Here is a 19,521-nt window from a genome sequence, read left to right as displayed (position 1 = left end):
GCGTCTGTTCGTGGTAAAGGCAGACCTGCTTCTATCCAAAATCAAAACCAAACCCAACCAGGCCAGCCCCCTCTCTCTTTCTGGTTGTCACGGCCCTTTGTATTTCTTTCCCTACTGCCACCATCTCAGTTTTAGTTGAGTAACTCATTGCTTATGCCTGCCCGTGTCAGCCACCACTAGCCTTTCAGCGTGATGGGAACGTGCTCTCTCCTGGTTCAGCGCTTTGCGACGCAGGTGCAGGAAAGACTAACATTTGCCGTCCGGGTGAACGAATGAAAGATGTAGCGGATGGCACAGAGTATCTTAATGCTACCCTGCTCTATTGGACATAAGCAGCGCTGTGGCATTTTGGAGGAAGGTCATTTGAAACGAGCCTTTATGGAGCTGACTTCCAGAGAAGAGATGCTGATCTTGCTTATTGTTTTGTTGTTGTTGTTTGTTTGTTTCAGGCACAGCCACACACCGTAGTGCAGGCGGATGCTGAACTCACCTGCCTCAACCTCCCAACGCGACCCTGGCAAGGCCACCCTCTCGCCCCCCGGCTTAGACCGTATTATTCATTATCTGTGAAATATTGGAGGAAGTGTCCATAGCAGGACTGCAATGAAGCTGGCCTAATGCGTCCGCGAGCCCCCGGCAGAGTCCACTTGGGTCACGCCTGGGGGAGGGCCAGCACCACGGAACCGGCTCACCGGTGGCGCGGGGCGTCACGTGACCCGCCCCGCGCACGCGCGCTGACAGCTTCCGGCTCGGATTCCCGCCCCCTCCGTGCGTGCGTGCGTGCGTGCGTGCGTGCGTGCGTGCGTGCGTGCGTCCCCTGTTGAGGTGTCTTCTGCCTGTGGGTGTCGGCGGCCCGCCGCGGGGTGCGGGGTGCGGGCCCGGGCGTGGTGAGGTGAAGCGCGTGTGGCGGGCGGTCCCCGCAGCCATGGCCTGCTCCATTGTCCAGTTCTGCCACTTCCAGGACCTGCAGGCCGCGCGGGACTTCCTGTTCCCTGAGCTGCGCGACGAGAGCCCCGGCGGGGCCGTGCGCGGGGACCCCGGTGAGTAGGTGCCTGCGCCCCGCCCCGCCCCGCCGCCGTCGGCCCCCTCGTCCCCGTCGCCCTGCGTGCTCCAGCGCCCGGGCAGGGCTGCCCGACCCGGCCCTGCCCTGCCGGGCCCCTGCTCCCGGGTCGCACCCTCCGCCCCCCGCCCTGTACTGCCAACGCGTCCAGCCCTGAAACGGTGGCCCGGGCTACCTCTCTCTCCTCCCAGAAGTGTTGCACACACAAACACACACACACACACTCATTCACTCACACTCTCCCTCCCTCTTTCCATCCCCTTCCTGTCATTCGGATGTGCAGAATAAATGGTGACTGACAAGTGAGGGGCTTGGAAGTGCTCAGTCAGCTGTCCGGTAAGGCAACCTGTTAGGATGGAAACAAGAGGCCACATTGGGAACTAAAATCACAGCGACGTGGCCAAGAAAAGTTGATTAGTGTTTATTGAGGTGAGAAGCCTTCCACCTTTTATTAGCATTAAGCGATCTTAATATAGGTCCTTCTTCATGCTATATAAATCCTAGGGATGAGCTATTAGATGCTCTCGGACTTGCTTAGAATTTACACTTCTCTGTCATTTCTCCTTTTGACAGTATTTGTTTTTAAAATAATTTTTTGTTTTTATTTATTTATTTATTTAAGAGCAACAGAGAGAGAAAGAGGCAGAGAATGGGCGCGCCAGGGCTTCCAGCCACTGCAAACGAACTCCAGACGCGTGCGCCCTCTTATGCATCTGGCTAATGTGGGTGCTGGGGAATCAAACCTCGAACCGGGGTCCTTAGGCTTCACAGGCAAGCGCTTAACCGCTAAGCCATCTCTCCAGCCCAGTATTTGATTTTAATAGGAGGTACATTTGGCTTTGTAATATATTGTTGTCACTTAGTGCTGTGATGGAATGGTAGTAGAGAGGGAGACCCACTTAAAAGCTCTCCCGTTTTCAAAATTTAGAAGATACGGCAGGGTCCTAAGAAAGTTCAGGTAGGACTTCAAGTTCAAGGTTAGGATGGCCTGTCTTGGAAAAACCTAGAAGATGGGGCTGGAGAGATGTCACAGTGGTTAAGGTGCTTGCCTGAAACGACTAATGACCTGAGTTCAACTTCCCAGTACCCATGTAAAGCCAGATGTACAAGCTGGCACATGAGTCTGCAGTGCATTTGCAGTGGCTGGAGGCCCTGCTGGGCCCATTCTCGCTCTCCCACCTTCCCTCTCCCCCTCCTCTTTCTCTCAAATAAGTAAATAAATGAAAGATTGTTTTGAAAGCGTAGGAGATACCAGATCAGAACAGGCTATGAATGAACATTTTCTTGTGCCATTCCTGGGTTTGCTGGTAGTGACAAGTAAGGCATGTGCGGCAGTTCTTTGAAGTGGTGCTGACTTAAGCCTGCCTGAGAAGCACTAAGCGGAGACATAGGGGAGCCTGCAAAGCCCCGGTGTTGCGAGGGCTGTGGGCGGCTGAGTGGCTGGCGAGAGGAGGACGTGAGCAGATGGGAGAAGAGACTAATACTAGCGAAGGTGCTACCTCTTGAAGAAGCCTCTGAGAGACTAAGCAGAGAAATGGCCGTGTACTCAATGTAACTAATGGAATTTGTTGAATACCTGTCCTGTGCTCTGGCAGCACTGTGGAGGAGATAGGAAACAGGAAACATGTTCAGGAGGCCGTTCAGTCAACCTAGCAGGAAGCTATGTGAGCTTGAACTTGGTGTCAGCAGCATTTGAGAAGCTAGCCTATTGTAGGTACTAAGGAGGAAAGAATTGCAGGACCTAGGGAGGGCTGGTAGTAGAGGTTGTAGCTGGTGAGAAGGAGCTTAGGTGAAGATAGACGGTGGGAGGATGAAAGGATTTAAGCCTTTTAAATTTGACATGCTTGCGATGTGTCCATGTAAGCAAGTCCAGCTGAACAGCAGTTAATAGGGAAACTTGGTAGAGTGCCCTGAGTCACAGGTAGGAATTTAGGAGTTACCAGTACATGTATCCATTCAGAACTGTGTATTGTGCAGTGAACTGGGTGTGGGAGATGTAACGTTGGAGGAACACTGAGATTTAGCGGTCACTCAGAAGTTACTGAGAACATTGAAAAGGAGTGCCCAAGGAAAACCAGCAAGTGTACCAGGAGCTGAAGGAGAGGAGGTGGTGGAGGGGACGGGTGATCAGCAGCAGAGGTAGGGTATGATTAGAAAAGTGCTCAGTGGAGTTCTGGGGGAGGATGAGGGAACTGGAGCTAAGGACTGTTGAGGTGGAAGCATTCGCAAGATGGTGAGGATTGAAAGACCGCATAGCCTCTGTCAGGGAGCCTGGTTACAGAGTAAGAGACAGTGATTGCAGATCAGAGGAACATCTCTGTCCCACGACCACTGTTCTGGGCCTGGGTCATAGCATCAGTCTTCCGACAGTTTTCCCTGCCTCCACTCTTGGCTCCTTATGAACCATTTTCAACACTAGTCAGAAAAGCTGCAGAAATTTTAACTCACAACATTCCCCTCCCCATCACCGTCCATAGCTTTTGATTGTTCTTATCATAAAACCCAAATTTCCCGTGCCTCCCTCCCTTCTCCACTGTCTGCTGTCTCGTTTTTGAGGCAGCATCTCATTCTATTCCAGGTTGGCCTGGAACTTAGTGTTGTCCAGTCTCAAACAAGGCGACAACCACCAACACCCTGAAATTGTTCTGTGACATGCACATGCATATACACGCATACCCACAAATCAGTAAGAGCCAATCTCACTGCGCCTGAGGCCTTGACCTTGCCATTGCCTGTTGGACGCCCCCTGCAGATCGTTGCTTCTAGTTGTGTCTTCTTCACGTCAACGTCAGTGTCAGTCCCCCATGACAGCCTTTTATGACCACCTGATCTAAAGTACACAACCCACTTGTTACTCTCATTTGTGTCATGTGTATTTCATCACTATCTCTGTACTGTCAAGTATGGTGGCCTTTAGCTGTATGCGACTTTTGGGCCCTTCAAAACAGAGTCATTGCTAAATAACCAAATGTAATAATGGCTATAATACTGTACGTGTCGGCTGAGATTCTAAAACATTGGTCCAGATGGGTTCAGTACTTGTCCAAGGTCACACAGTGAAGAGTAGCGTCAGGTTATAAACTTGGTCCAGCCAGTTAAGAAGGTATTCATATGCTGGCATGTAGATAAATTTGCACTATGCCAATAAGTGTGCAACTATTGTATCATTAATCATCCTTTTAAATTAAATTCTTAGGCTTATATCCATTGGTTAGTTATTGTGACTACCACCCTTTCATGTGGAAAATGAACTCTTAACCAGTTTGCCCCTTTGCAAAACTGATGTTTTAACCTATGTTAAAATGGTACTTTATTTTTACAAATAAAAGTTGAAAAAGTGGCTTGTTCTGTAGTTTACCTGGCAGTTTTAGAATGGTAGAAGCATGGATTTCTGTTTCCATTTCTAGCCATCTTTTGCAAAACATCAGGTTTTGGAGAGCTTTTTATTAAGAAAACCTCAACCTGCATTTGTCTTACAGTAGATTTTCAAATTTTTTTTGTTTATTATTTATTTATTTATTTGACAGTGACAGAGAGAGAGAGAGAGAATGGGCACACCAGGGCTTCCAGCCACTGCAAACGAACTCCAGACATGTGCGCCCCCTTATGCATCTGGATAACGTGGGTCCTGGGGAATCGAGCCTTGAACAGGGGTCCTTAGGCTTCTCAGGCAAGCACTTAACCACTAAGCCATCTCTCCAGCCCATTACAGTAACATTTTTGAGGTAAAAATGAAGTTAGGGAATGGGGGTGCATCTCAGTAGGAGAATGAGTACATGCATGGCAAGATCCTGGGTTCAGTGTACAGTACGAGTGTTTTAAAAAGTGAGGAGCAGTGGTAGGTGGCACTTGGTAGACTGCTGATGGTGGTTGGCTTTGCTTTTCTTCATTCACTGATGTCCTGATGAGTGCTTCATTGAGAAACACAACTCTAGAGAACATTCATGCAATGCTCATTTGTCACCACAGCTCAGGTCCAGAAACTGTAAAAATGAAACAACAGCCCCCAGTTACTTGTGAATTGTGGAGGTTTGTCAGTTGACTTAATGGTGCCTTTATTTTAGATGTCTGTTATAGATAACCCAGGTACCTGGCAATCAGACCCTTTTCTGTGTTTCAATTGTCAGAGAATAATTGTCTTTGTTACTTTGTATCTTGCTACAAGGAGGGTATGGTATGTGGCTTTAAAAGATTATAAACTCTACTGTTTACCAGTATTTCCAATAGCAATAACTACTTAGAGTTTTTATAAATCAAGGATCTATTTAAAACATGGAATCTGGTCTTATTACTTTGAGATTGCAGGAGTCAGTGACATACAATGATGTAATTTTCCGTGAGGCTAATTTCTACAACAGCCTTCAGAAACTTAAATTTGAGTTGGGCAAAAAGTAAGTAAACAAACAAATGTACATAGAGTTTGTGGGCAAAAGTGAAATGAATAACTAAATAGACAAGTAGTAAATACATGTATGCAGAGTATATTATGTGTCAGAATATTTGGACATAATTAGAATAGTATTGTCAGTGTCTTAATTTGCCTATTAGTTATTTCCTGTTGGCATACTAAAAACATAACTTGGCCTTCCTTCTTTTTTTTCAAAATTTTTTTTATTAACAACTTCATGATTATAAAAAATATCCCATGGTCATATCCTCCTTCCCCCACTTTCCCCTTTTTTTAAATTTTTATTTTCTTTTCACAATTTTTATTAACATTTTCCATGATTATAAAATATATCCCATGGTAATACCCTTCCTCCCCCCCCCCGCACTTTCCCCTTTGAAACTCCATTTTCCATCATATCCCCTCCCCATCTCAATCAGTCTCTCTTTTATTTTGATGTCATGATCTTTTCCTCCTCTAATGATGGTCTTGTGTAGGTAGTGTCAGGCACTGTGAGGTCATGAATATCCAGGCCATTTTGTGTCTGGGGGACCCATGTTGTAAGGAGTCCTACCCTTCCTTTGGCTCTTATATTCTTTCTGCCACCTCTTCCACAATAGACCCTGAGCCTTGGAAGGTGTGATAGACATATTGCAGAACTGAGCACTCCAGTCACTTGACCATGAAGCTTTCTGAGTCATCCCAAGGTCACTGCCGTCTGAAGAGAAGATTCTCTACCCAAAGTGAGAGTAGCATTAATATAAAGGTATGAATATTAAGAGAAGCACTTACTGGGCATTTGATAAGCATAGTATATACATTTAGCCAGACAGCAGCAGACGTTATACCCCTAGGGCTCATGACTACCTCTGTTTTAAGTTTTCAGTATCAGGGATGTATTCCCTCCCATGGAGCAGACCTCCAGTCCAATTAGAGGGCAGTTAGTTTCCATCATGACAGATGTGCCACTGTTGCACCCATTGGCTCATTTGGCCTGGCTGGCCAAATATAAGGCTTTCAGTGTCCACTGTTGACTATCTTCGCTGGTGATTTCTCTCTCTCCCATTGAACTGCATGCAGAATGGCTTCTTCTAGCTTTCTGTCAGCTGATCTACATGGAGGAGGTTATCAGCTTAGTTCCAGCAGGATTTCTCAGTGGCCTTGCAGCTCAAATATGTGGAGTCTTCAGCAATAGGATCTTACCATCTATTCCTGGTGGGAAACCAAGGGCCTCGGCAATGGCCTATAATGTTTTGGGGGCATCAGGGACCTCCCTGGCCAACAACTCACTGAAAGGTATCCCATCCCTGACACTGAAAATTTTCTAGCAACAATCTATGGCTCCTGAGTATTCCATTGTCCAAAAAAGTAGGTTTCCATATGATTTACTTATATCCTCTTAGATTTTGATTAACCCTCTATTATCTTTATTTTTAAGTATTTAAAATATAACCACTCATCCCACCTTGAAGGTGTTCATATCTCAGTATTGTGTTATCCAAGATGGTATCTCATGGCAACAGGAAAATTGACATTTAAATTAATAGACATTAAAAATAATCCAGTTCTTCATCACGCTGGTTATAATCCAATGGCTTAGTAATGCCATGCAGGTGGTGGTTATAATGTTTGGTAGCTTAGCTATAGAAGACTTCCTCTACCACATTAATTCTATTAGAAAATGCTCCCTTGGGGAGTCGTTTCAGACCCCTGTGCTCTGTCAGTCATTAAACTCATAGAGCAGCTGCTTGAGAATTTTATGTTGTCTCATTTTTGCATGGTATACCTGAATGTTTTATATATGTACATATGCATGAGGAAACCAGAGTTTGACATTAGATATCTTCCTCAGTTGTGCTTTCCCTTATTTTTAAGACAGGGTCTCTCACTGAACCTAGTGCTCATCCATTGAGCTACTATAGCTTATTCCACTCAACATAATGACATTTAGCTCTATCTGCATTGCTACAAATGTTTGTTATTTTTATAGCCAGTTGATATTCCATTGTGCTTATCTTAGTTGTGAGTAGTGTTACAGTCAACATGGAGTGTGCATAGTTCTTCAGTATGCTGACTTCATTTTCTCTGTGTGTGAATCCAGTGGTGGGAATGCTGGGTCATGTTGCCAGTACTTTGGGATCCTGTCCAAAGATACCTTTGTCCACACCAGTGTCCTGAAGTGTTTCCCTGTGCTTTCTTCTCTTAAGTTTATAGTGTTGGGTCTTACTCTTTAGTCAGTTCTATTTTGAGTTGATTTTCATGTATGGCTATGATGTAGGTAATTTTCTATTGTTTTATAAATGCTTATTTATTTTAAGAGTTTGTCTTTTGCCTTTTAACTTGATTAATGGCGCAGTTTGGAAATTATATCTAATTCATCTCTTGTGTTATAGCTTGTACTTATCTCTTCTGGAAAATCTTGTCAACTCTAGCTTAGAAAATACTCTGGGTCTTCATCTAAATCACAAGTGTGCATGTCTGTGTGATACCTGAAGTGAAACTTGATCCTCACATTGTTTCAGATAATCATCTTTTAACTTTGATAATGACCCTGGCAGTTTTGTTATTTGCTACCATGACCAAATATTAACATCTCAGAAATGCTTGCCTTTATTATTTCAGACTCTCTTCTGTTGTAGTGATATATGTATTGATCCTTGTCCATTTCAGTAGATAGTAGAAACTATCTCTGCCAACTGCTTTACTTTTCAAGAATGGCATATTTCTCTTCCAGTTGAGCTTCAGAATTAATTTATTAAATTCTAAAACAAAATAAAGTCAAATCCACACTGGGAGTTTTATGAGATTTTATCATTTATATATTTTTTATGTGACAGAGAGGGAGAGGGAGGGAGGGAGGAAGGAAGAGAGGAAGAGACCTGGTGGGGGGGGGGAGAGGGAGGAAGGAAGGAAGAGACCTGGTGGGGGGGGGGAGAGGGAGGAAGGAAGGAAGAGAACTGGTGGGGGGGGGGGGAGAGGGAGGAAGGAAGGAAGAGAACTGGTGCTACAGGGCCGGCAGCCACTTCAGTGGAACTCCAGACACAGGGCCTCCTTGTGTGCATGTCCAACCTTGCATGCTCGCATCACTGTGCATATGGCTTATGTGGGATCTGTAGAGTCAAACATGAGTCCTTAGGCTTCACAGGCAAGCACCTTAACTGTTAAGCCATCTCTCCAGCCCATATTATTTATATTTGAGGGGGGTTTTGGCATTTTCCAAGTCTCTCATTCTTCATGCTAAATTCATTAAGATATAATTGACAGATAGATATGGATGAAAGACATACAGTGTGAACTAGAATGGGATTCCATGTAAAACAATTATTGCATTCAACTTAATTTATCTATCACCTTAAATATTTACATACTGTTTGCAGTTTTCAAGCCTACAGTACAGTTTTTTTTTTTTTTTAAATTTTTATTAACATTTTCCATGATTATAAAATATATCCCATGGTAATTCCCTCCCTCCCCACCCCCACACTTTCCCATTTGAAATTCCATTCTCAATCATATTACCTCCCCATTACAATCATTGTAATTACATATATACAATATCAACCTATTAAGTATCCTCCTCCCTTCCTTTCTCCACCCTTTATGTCTCCTTTTCAACTTTACAGTACAGTTTTATTAGTAGCAGCATGGTTTGCTATATATGAGGTCCCAACATTTATTCTTCTTGTAGATAACAGTTTATCCTTAGACCAGTGTCTCCTTAATATATCCCACTCCACGGTGCCTGGCAACTTTTGTTCTCTCTACTTACATGATCTCAACTCTTTTAGCTTCTTTACAAATGAGATCATACATTATCTGTCTAGGTATCTTTATACCTTTTGTGTCCTTTGGCAAAAGTTTTTGTTTTCCGTGTAAATCTTATGCACTTTTTGCCTGACTACTCTGTTAAATTTATTGCTTTCATGGACAAGAGCTTTTAAAATTTATATTCCAAAATTTGTTGCTTTGATATAAATACTGATTTTTGTATATTTATATTTGGTTATTTTTATCAATACTAATTCTTCAAAGTTTTGAATTTCTATTTTGTTTTTGCTCTTGTCTAATAACCATAGAAAAGCAATCTAAAATTTCTGGAAAGTTCTTTTTTTAGTTTGGCAGGATGTTTGCTGGGTTAGGTTTAGAATATGGCCAGGAAGCCGGCCATGGTGGCGCATGCCTTTAATCTCAGCACTCAGGAGGCAGAGGTAGGAGGATTGCTGTGAGTTTGAGACCAGGCTGAGACTATATAGTGAATTCCAGGTCAGCCTGTGCTAGAGTGACACCCTACTTCAAAAAGAAAAAAAAAAAAAAAAAAGGCCTGGGTGTCTGCTTGCGAGATTTTTTGTAAAGATCATGGCAGACATGTAATGAATGCGTGCTGTGTGCTGGATCATATCTATGTTAGATGGTGTCCTTATTTTAGTTATGCTAACTATGAAATAAAGCACAACAAAAAACGTGGCATCTACATTTTTTCTTTATCATGTATGGTTCCAAAATATACCACATTCCCAAGTGATATTGTTAAAATCATCAGGCTTTAGTTAAGCATACTTAACAACTCCAGAACTCTAGTGCAAAATTAAGCTGATATAGAAGGATTTTGTTTAAGTCTAAGGAATGATTCTAGAGAAATGAGTTGCTTACAGAACGGGTTTGGGAAAGGAGACACAGGTCCAGACTCCCTAGACGAGACTGCAGAGGTTCCTGGAACCAATCACCTGTTTGACTTCACCTGTTTCCCTGTGGCACACACTCCTTCACATTTGTTAGCCACACTTACCTTTTCTGTTGCTGTGAATATAAAAACACAATGATACATAGTATGAGGTGGTAAGAAATAAAATTGTAAACGACAGGTGAGTTCTATTCATATAGGCAGTGCATTATTTCTTCAGTCACCGGCTCCCTTTGGGAAATAGTAGACAGCAGGACTCTTATGTCCACCTGCTTCTTGATCACCTGGCAGCAAGGTGTTCTGGTAGCCCTCCACTTCCTGATCCTTGTGGGGCATCTTTTGAGTTGGAGTTTCGGTTCCTTCCTTGAGTCCTGACTGGATGGTTCTTGCGTCTGCTCCCAGGGCCCTCTCGGCACCAGCCCTTGCTCTCTCACCACGCTCACTTTGCCTTCCTTACACTTCTCAAGCCACGGGCTCAGGGAGAGGCACTTAGTGATCGTCCACCTGCGCCCTGTGCTTTTAGTTTCTTAGATTCTGGTTTGGCCCAAATACTGTGCGTGCTTTAGTAACAACCAAAATGCTTCACAGTTTAGGTAGGGACAGGTATGTCATCAAGCAAAATAAAAGGATGTAGTAGTTTCCTTTAGGAAAGAACAGTTAAGACCTAGATGTGTGTTGTGGGTTAGCCTAAAGCTAACCCAGCGTAAGAGGAAAGATTAGTGGCAGTTTCACTTGCGTGACTGATTTGAAGAAAGTATGGCTCTCTCCTCAGTAAATGAGGCTGATGTTTCCTCTGGGTCCCAGAATTTAAGCCATGCATACACCTGTGTATAATTCAGCTAGTATTTGATTTAAATGGACTTGCTTTGCTAGCCTGGGAAGTGTTTCCACTTCTGCTATTTTCTGTGAAGAACATCTTTTCCAATTCATGTATTAGACAGTTCAATAGGCTTTTAGGTTACAGCCCATTTCAGTGTTGGTGTTCTGTGTGTTCTGTGCCTCTGTGCAAAAACATGTCTTTACAGGAAAGTGAGTTCATGTGGCAAGTTCTGCTTTAAGCTGTAATGAAGAAATGAGGACTTGAAAGAATGAGGTATATGAAATCTCTCTAGGTCTGTACATGGTTCCTTGTTTCATAGTGGTGGGCCTAAAACTTTCTTAGGGATTTAAAGACAAAGGGTGAGTGTCTATTTTTATGAATTTCTTAAAGCAGTCTTACCTGAGACCAGGAACATATGCTGTATCTTCAATTTTTTTTAATGTTTTTTATTTATTATTTGACAGAGAGAGAGAGAGAGAGAGAGAGGGAGGGAGGAAGAGGAGAGAGAGAAAGAATGGGCATGCCAGGGCTCCAGCCACTGCAAACAAATTCCAGATGTGTGTGCCTCCTTGTGCATCTGGCTAATATGGGTCCTGAGGAATCGAACCTGGGTCCTTTGGCTTTGCAGACAAACATCTTAACTGCTAAGCCATCCCCCCCCCCGCCCTGTGTTTTCAATTTTATGACATTTTCAGTGTGTCATTTCATGAATTCACCATTAGAATATGTGATTTTCTTTATGATATGGATTAGTGGTCATTATTTGAGAACCAGAGGCATTAGTATTCTAGAACTGAAAAGAGCCTCATAGTCTGATTTAATCATGATTGCTTGAAAGAAATATACCTTGTTGGAAATAGGATAGCCTCCTCCTTTTAGATTACTACAGATTTTATGTGCTGAGAAGCATGCTAAAATAATGTTTATTTTCCTATTGCCAGTTTCCTTCAAAGTAGAAAAGGGCTGATAATTTTGAGGCCTAGGAAGTTGAGGAGCACTTCTTGGTGTTGGTCGATGTGGCTTGGAGCTGTGTTCATGCCCCCTTTGTCGCAGCCAAAGGAGCTATGCAGGATAAATTGAGCCCTCTGCATAGATTATAAGTCATAGGTTCTGCTGGCCTCTTTTTATAGAAATGCATACTATCATTGTTTTTCTCTTGTCTTACATTATTTCTGTGCTAAGAAGATTTATTAGACCATGGAAATTAAATTGCTTTTTAAACATCTATTGGTAGTTTCAATTTCTCATTTACTTTTTATCTTGACACATTCATACAAATGCTATCAGAGTAATTGTCCACCTCTAGGGTTCAATTTCCTTTCTAGCTTCAGGTTCTTGTTAAATGAAAAAAATACATATATTAGTTTATGGGAACAAACTACTTCGACGCAGATTAGAATAATGTATTTGGGGATCAAATAAAGTTGTAGATGCACAGGGCTTTGTTGGTAGAATGGTTCATTCATTCATTGGAAGTACCTCTAAATAAGACTTCTGTAGGTTTTTGATGATTGGAATGAAATGTATTTTGTTTCCTCTATGATTTAAAAGTTTCATTTATCAAGAGAGACAGGGAGGGAAGGAGGAAAAACAGTTTTTTTAAACTGGTATAATCTCAGGGGAGAGAGAGGACTCTTTCCAGAGAGGAATTGTTCCACTTTACAATGTTGCCAGTAATTTTAGACAGCTCTGTGCAGTCATGGGTATTAAAAAGAGTTAATGATTAAAAAGTCAACTTAATAATCATTGAAGATAAAATTACTTTTATCACTGTTATTTATACTTCCCCTTGTTCTTTATTTCTCCTCATATCGTGTAAGTTGGTTGGAGATCAGCTTATTTTACCTGAAGAGCAGTTCTGGCTCAAGATGGTCTATGAAGTGAATGAAGGATAATTTCAGCAACTGATAAACAAATCTTTTAAGCTAGCAAATGTCTCAAAAGACTCAAATTGAATCTTCATTTAAAAACTTCTTTACCTGTGACTTTTAAGGAAGAATAGCAGAAAATATGAAAAGAACAAAATTTAAGAAAAATTCACACCTAAAAAAGCCTTGAGAGGCTGGGTGTGTACATGCCTGTAATGTCAACATTTCAGATGGGGCAGCAGGAGGGTCAGGAGTTCAAGGACAGCTTCAGCTACATAGTGATGTCAAGGTTGTTCTGGGCTACATGAGACCTCGTCTTTAAAAAAAGAAAAATGCTTGGGGAGAAAAAGATTAAAGATTCAAACATGTGTCCCCTACACCCAGATGTGCCACTTTATAGGTATATGGCACCCATTTAAAAGATGTTGTCTACAGCTGGAATACTCTCCTGGTACAAGGTGTTTTTCAGTGATGGCTTTGGGATCAGCATGTGGATATGAATCATCTTGCGGAAGTAACAAGATTTGAGCAGCATTTTCACTGTCTATTTTTAGATTTCTCTGATAGGCAGTGTTTGTTATTTTGAGATGGTTTTAGCATAACCTGTTTTATTCACTGTTGGCAAAAAGAATATTTGCACAATAGAAAGATACAACCTAAGAATGATGTGATAGGATTTTTTGTTACCTTTAGAATGGCATGGCATTTGTTTGGGAACTCAGTGGTCTCTGCCCTTTTTTTCTCTTATCTCATCTCGAAATTAAAAAGTTACATGTAAATGAGTGAGCAAAGTGATTTTCTATTGATGCAGGATCTTTTGTGTATCTTGTGTGTGCACACATGTGTGAAATGTGAAGATTCTGTAGTCTATCTTAAGCATCTACTCTTATTTATTTAGTTTATTTTCTTTTTCCTTCCTCGAGGTAGGGTCTCACTCTATCCCAAGCTGACCTGGAATTTACTATGTAGTCTCAGGCAGCCAATTCTCGGCCATCCTCCTACCTCTGCCTTCCAAGTCTGGGATTAAAAGCATGTGCCACCATACCTGGCTTCTTTTTTCTTTTTTAATTCTTTTTACTTTTTATTTATGGCATTTTCAAGTGCAATGTGTTTTTGTTGATTCCCGTCCCTCATTCTGCTCCCTTCCCCCTCTCTCCTCATTTCCTTTCCCTTGTAATTTTTAATATTTTATTTATTTATTTGAGAAGTGGGAGAGGGAGAGAATGGCCATACCAGGACCTCCAGCTACTGCACATGAACTCCACATGCATGTGCCACCATGTGCACTTGGGTACTGGGGAATCGAAGCTGGGTCCTTAGGCTTTACAGGCAAGTACTTTAACTACTAAGCTATCTCTCCAACCCCCACTCCTTGTGTTTGTTTGTTTGTTTATTATTTATTTGAGAGCAACAGAGAGAGAGAAAGAGGCAGAATAGAGAATGGGTGCACCAGGGCCTCCAGCCACCTTGGCATCTGGCTTCTGTGGGTCTTGGGGAATCGAGCCTCAAACCAGAGTCTTTAGGCTTCACAGGCAAGTGTTTAACTCCAGCCCCTGCTCTGTGTATTTTTTCTACCATCTGTTTACATGTCACAATTGTCCCTAACTTGATTTCCAAAGGATCTTTTCTCACAGAATCATATTCTGTCACTTATCCTTGAATTCAAACAAAGACATTATATTTTCCCCTGTTATTTCTTAGTAAAAATTAGAGCTAGGAATTGATGCTCTGATTTCACTAGTTAAAACTGAACAGAGGGCTGGAGAGATGGCTTAGCGGTTAAGTGCTTGCCTGCGAAGCCTAAGGACCCCGGTTTGAGGCTTTATTCTCCAGGACCCACATTAGCCAGAGGGACAAGGGGGGGCGCACACATCTGAAGTTTGTGTGCAGTGGGTGGAGGCCCTGGCGCACCCATTCTGTGTATATATATCTGCTTCTTTCTCTCTATGCCTGCCACTTACAAATAAATAAATAAAAATAAACAATTTTTAAAAAGCTAAACAGAATAGAATTCATTCTAATGCTTCATTGAAAAATGTTTGAAAAAGATGGTTTTGATCCTGAATGTAAAATCTGCATTTATAAAAGTGTAATCTTCTGAATTTCTCCTGAAAGCCACATAAACCAATAGTTGGTCTGTTCATTGTCTTTAACAATACTCATTTTAGTCTAGCTGCTCTTATAAGGTTGTATAATGAAGCATTTCTGTAAGTGTTTCAGAGCTCTCCATTTAGCATTTACCTGTGATGCTCTTGAGCTTACTTTGTGCACACAGGGGCACATCCTCTGCGCTCAGTCAGCTTCATGGTGATGCAGACAGGGTGTCTGTTCAGGTTAATCACACAGGTTTACAGGGCACAGTTAACTTTCTGAGTGAGAAGCACAATGAAAAGAAGTACAGTGGAAAGGGTGGATCAGTGATGGGTGGAAACAAACTTTATGAGGGACTGTGCCCTGGGAAAGCGAAATATGGAGAGATGTGCAGAAAGGAAGGCACTTAGTTAACAGGTAAGGACAGGCAGGTAGAGTATGGATGATCTGCAGGTTGGCCACTGTAAAAGCTACTAACCACTGCCCTTAAGTGCTGTCCTTAGTACTCTTCATAGTTCACCTATCACCGTTCTGTGAGGAAGGTAGAAATATTAACACCATTCTGCTAAAGAGAAGTTGTGGCAGCAAAAATAAATCAGTTGCTCAGGTTCATATAACTCTGGGGTAAAGTGGGTACCCAACCTAGACAACCCGCTATCAGAGACTTGGCCTGCCCTATTTTATACCACAGTCACTGGCCACATGTACTATGGAATGTGGCTGGCAGGAGCTAAGACATGCTCTGAGTATAAAGCACACACCGAATTTCTTAGATAAAAGACTATACAATACCATGAATAATTTCACGTTGTTGAATAGTAAAAATGATAACATCTGGCTTTATTATGTAAGAATACAGTGTTAAGGTTAGTTCTTTTGACCTTTTTAATGCAACTACTAGTTAATTTAAAATTATATGAGTGGCTTACATTAAATTTCTAAGGCAGCACTGTTTACATCCACCAGTGAGTGGACAGTTCAGCTAGAGTGAAGAATGCAGCACGACTGGCCAAGAAGAGACGTATAGATTGAGAATTGGCTTAAGTTATGGTCCATGCGCCGTCAGCCTCAGATATGTGCCATGTGGACCTTTAGTAAAGGCAGATTCTTGGGCCCATGCAGACCACTTGAAACAACCTGAAGAGTGGGACTATCTTGAAAAGTACCAGTTACCCTAGCTTGTTATCTTTTTTTTTTTAAAATATTTTTGTTCATTTTTATTTATTTGAGAGCAACAGACAGAAAGAGAAAGAGGCAGGTAGAGAGAGAGAGAGAGAGAATGGGCGCGCCAGGGCTTCCAGCCACTGCAAACCAACTCCAGATGCTTGCGCCTCCTTGTGCATCTGGCTAACGTGGGTCCTGGGGAATCGAGCCTTGAACCGGGGTCCTTAGGCTTCACAGGCAAGTGCTTAACTGCTGAGCCATCTGTCCAGCCCCTAGCTTGTTATCTTAAGTCCTTTCTTGTGACAGGGTTCAGGCTACCCTAGAGGAGAGCTACAGGAAGTGCCATAACTGGTTTGGTTTTGATTTTGTCTTTTTGAAGGCAATGGATGGCAGTGCCATTTTCTGATTATTTTTGTTGGGTTGCATGTCAACAGATTGAAAGATGCATTTGTTTTGTTTTTTTTTTATCATGTCAAAGAATTGCTTTTTGGATGTTGGATGGCTGTTGCTTATTTAACTGGGGAGGGAGGAGCCTCTTAAAAATTACCCTATAATTTGTGATCTTTCCTTCAACTGAAAAAAGAGTACCACATAGCTCATTAAACTAGGAAACTACCAATGGCTATGTGACATGATGACTGGAACCATCACACTGCACCCAGATTATCCTAAAAGTTGTCTGAGTGTCCCACATTCTAATGTTTTCTAATAGTTGAAAATGCCTATCAAATAGCAGTTTGCAAATCAATATCAAATAATTTTCAGTAGAAATTAGGAGGCTGCAGAAGTTCTGTCACTGGCACTGAGTAGAGTCGCTAGGGTGATATCCAGTCTACAAGGTCTTACTTGAGTTGAGAACTTGGAATGTATTTTCTCATAGTATGCTAAGTTAGGATTGGAGATCAGATGACAAAACACTTTGAACCACTGACTATTGGTGCTTTGTCTCCTTTCTTGAACTGACTTATATTCTAACTTGTTAGGGAAAAGTCTACTCTTGTGATGGTGGGAGGTGCCCAGTTAAATTGTCTTCTATTTGAAAGAAATTTTGTAGTCAGACTCACAGATAAGTGGCCAAACATTCATGAACACAACTACATTAAAGAAAGTATTTTTCAAGGTCTTTCTCTTTTGGATGTTTTGAACGATGGTGTAAAGAGATATTAGGTCTTTCATGGGCAGAAAATCCACATGACTATTGTCTTCCATTTGCTTGTATGAGTCATTTCTGAATTGAGTCAGGTACTTTTTATACCAATATAAAAGAAAAGTAATAGCTTTTATAGTTTTGTGCAGCATTCAGCAGAGATTATATATGCTTGAGCTGAGCTCTTTGGAGGTTTATTTTCTTTTGTATCTAGCACTTTGCACAAATGGACCAGTGAATGATTAACTGACCTTCCTGAAGGGCTTTTATTCTTCAAGGTCTTAATGTTTTGATAATTTCATATATACTTAATTTTATAACATTTTTTATTTTTTAAATGTTTTTATTTATTTATAACCAGAGACAGCGAATGAGAGTGGGCATGCCAGGGCCACTTGCAGATGAACTCCAGACACATGAACCACTTTGTGCATCTGCCTTCATGTAGGTACTGGGGAATTGAACCCAAGCTGTTAGGGTTTACAAGCAAGTGCCTTTAACCACTGAGCCATCTCTCTAGCCCATTTATATAGCAATTTTAAATGTGAACTATGGGTTTCAACCTTCTGTCTAAGAGACTGTGCATATTCTAAAACTGTAAATAGGATGGCCTCATTGCTGTCATCAACCCAGTAAGACAGTTGCTTCTAAAGCAATGCAAAAAATGAATGAGGAGATTGCCCAGCTGAATTACTTTGCCAAAGAACAAAGTTTTGAAGTCAAAGAACTTTAAATATCAAAAGAATATTTCTATTTTAAAATAACTTAAACAAGACCTCAGCTCACTATAGATGCCTGTCTGTCTGCACTAATCCCTGGGTTCAGCCCAGCACCACATAAACTAGATGTGGTGACATACGCCTGTAATCCCAGCAATTGGGAGGTGGAATTACAAGGATCCAAAGTTCAAGGTTGTTATTGGCTACTTAGTGAGTTTGAGATCAGCCTGGGCTACATGAGCTCCTATCTTCAACAAAACAAAACAACAACAAAAAAATAGCAGTGTTGTTTTGGGCCCAGTGTTCCCTAATCTTACCCCCTTTTTCATGAGTTATGATGGGATTAAGTGTGGAACTCCAGAGGACCTAAACTCAGGCCTTACCATGCCTCTTGATCTTGTGTTACCTTGGTTAAGCTACTTAGACTCTCTAGGAAATTTATTTTCCTGTGATAAAATCAAATTGGTAAGGACCTTTGAAATGTTTTAAGTAAATTGGTATGTGTATAGCTTGTAGACATATGAGAGTGTTCACTGCCTGCTGTTTTGTACATTGCCACCATTTTAGGGCCAGCCGTGAATCAGGATCTCTAATCCTAGCTAGCACTTGAGCAACAGAGGTAGGAAGATCATTAATTAGCATTATCCTGGGCTGTATAGCAAGACCTTGTCTCAGAAGTGAATGAATATCTGAGTGAATGAATGAATGAATGAAAGAAAGACAAAGATGAAGGTCTGAGAGATGGCTCAGTGGATAAGAGCACTTTCTACACAAACATGAGAGCCAGAAAGGGCCCAGCACCCACATAAAAAGTAAGGAGAAAGCAGGAGAATTGATGGGGCTCATGGGTCAGCCAGTCTTACCAAAAACCATAGCTCCAGGTTCATTGAGAAACTTTCTGTCTCAAGGAATCAGTATAGAAGAATGCTGTAAGAGGATACCCAATGTTCCCCTCTACCCTCTGCACACATACACATCTGCACACACACTGTGCATACACAGTCATGTCAGAGAATACACATGCCAAAAAACCCAAATGTAAATTAGTTTGGTTCTTTAGTGTATGTATAAACGTCCCACTCCTTTGTCAAGTTCCTGGGGTAATTATGGCCCTCGCTGTACATTAATGTTAAGGACTAGTCCATCTCCTGTTCATGTTCTTAGCTCCCACTACAGGGTTTGGCACTTCATGCCAGACTCCAATGGCGGGCAGGTAGTGTTGAGGAAGGACCAGGCCTGCTGGTTCCTCCCAAGGGGTTGAGGAAGAGGGTGGACATTGGACAACCCAGAATCTGTCCTAGTCACTGGAGAAAAACCACACTGAGTCGGGAGTCTTGTCGAAGCAGGAACTCACAGGAACTCATTTTATTGTTGAAAGCAGTTGCCTATATAATGTTGGGGATGAAGGTGAGGATTTTAGGATGGGGAAAAGGTAAGGGCCAATAGTAAACTGTGACTGTTGAAATGATAATTCCAACTCTTGCATGGAAGTAGCAGGCAAGAAGCCATTAGGCGTCTTGCTGAGTCCTAGCTGGCCAGAGACAGGTCGCCAAACTTTGGCTAGGCTCAGGAAGTTCCACTAGG

General features: G+C 42.1%; 1 protein-coding gene across 1 annotated transcript in view; it reads left to right on the top strand.

The window, feature by feature from the left end:
- Window positions 1-866: 866 nt before the first annotated feature.
- Window positions 867-19,521, top strand: part of Rab3gap2 (RAB3 GTPase activating non-catalytic protein subunit 2) — a 109,471-nt gene continuing 90,816 nt past the window's right edge. The window contains exon 1 of the mRNA XM_004670118.2: window positions 867-1,040. Within this exon, the coding sequence (XP_004670175.2) occupies window positions 926-1,040 (115 nt within the window). The 5' untranslated portion in view covers window positions 867-925. The remainder of the gene's footprint in view (window positions 1,041-19,521) is intronic.

The sequence above is a fragment of the Jaculus jaculus genome, chromosome 1 (assembly GCF_020740685.1).
Source record: "Jaculus jaculus isolate mJacJac1 chromosome 1, mJacJac1.mat.Y.cur, whole genome shotgun sequence".
NCBI classification, from domain to species: Eukaryota; Metazoa; Chordata; class Mammalia; order Rodentia; family Dipodidae; genus Jaculus; species Jaculus jaculus.
Note: the sequence above shows the minus strand (reverse complement) of the source record. Positions and strands in the feature narration are given on the sequence as shown.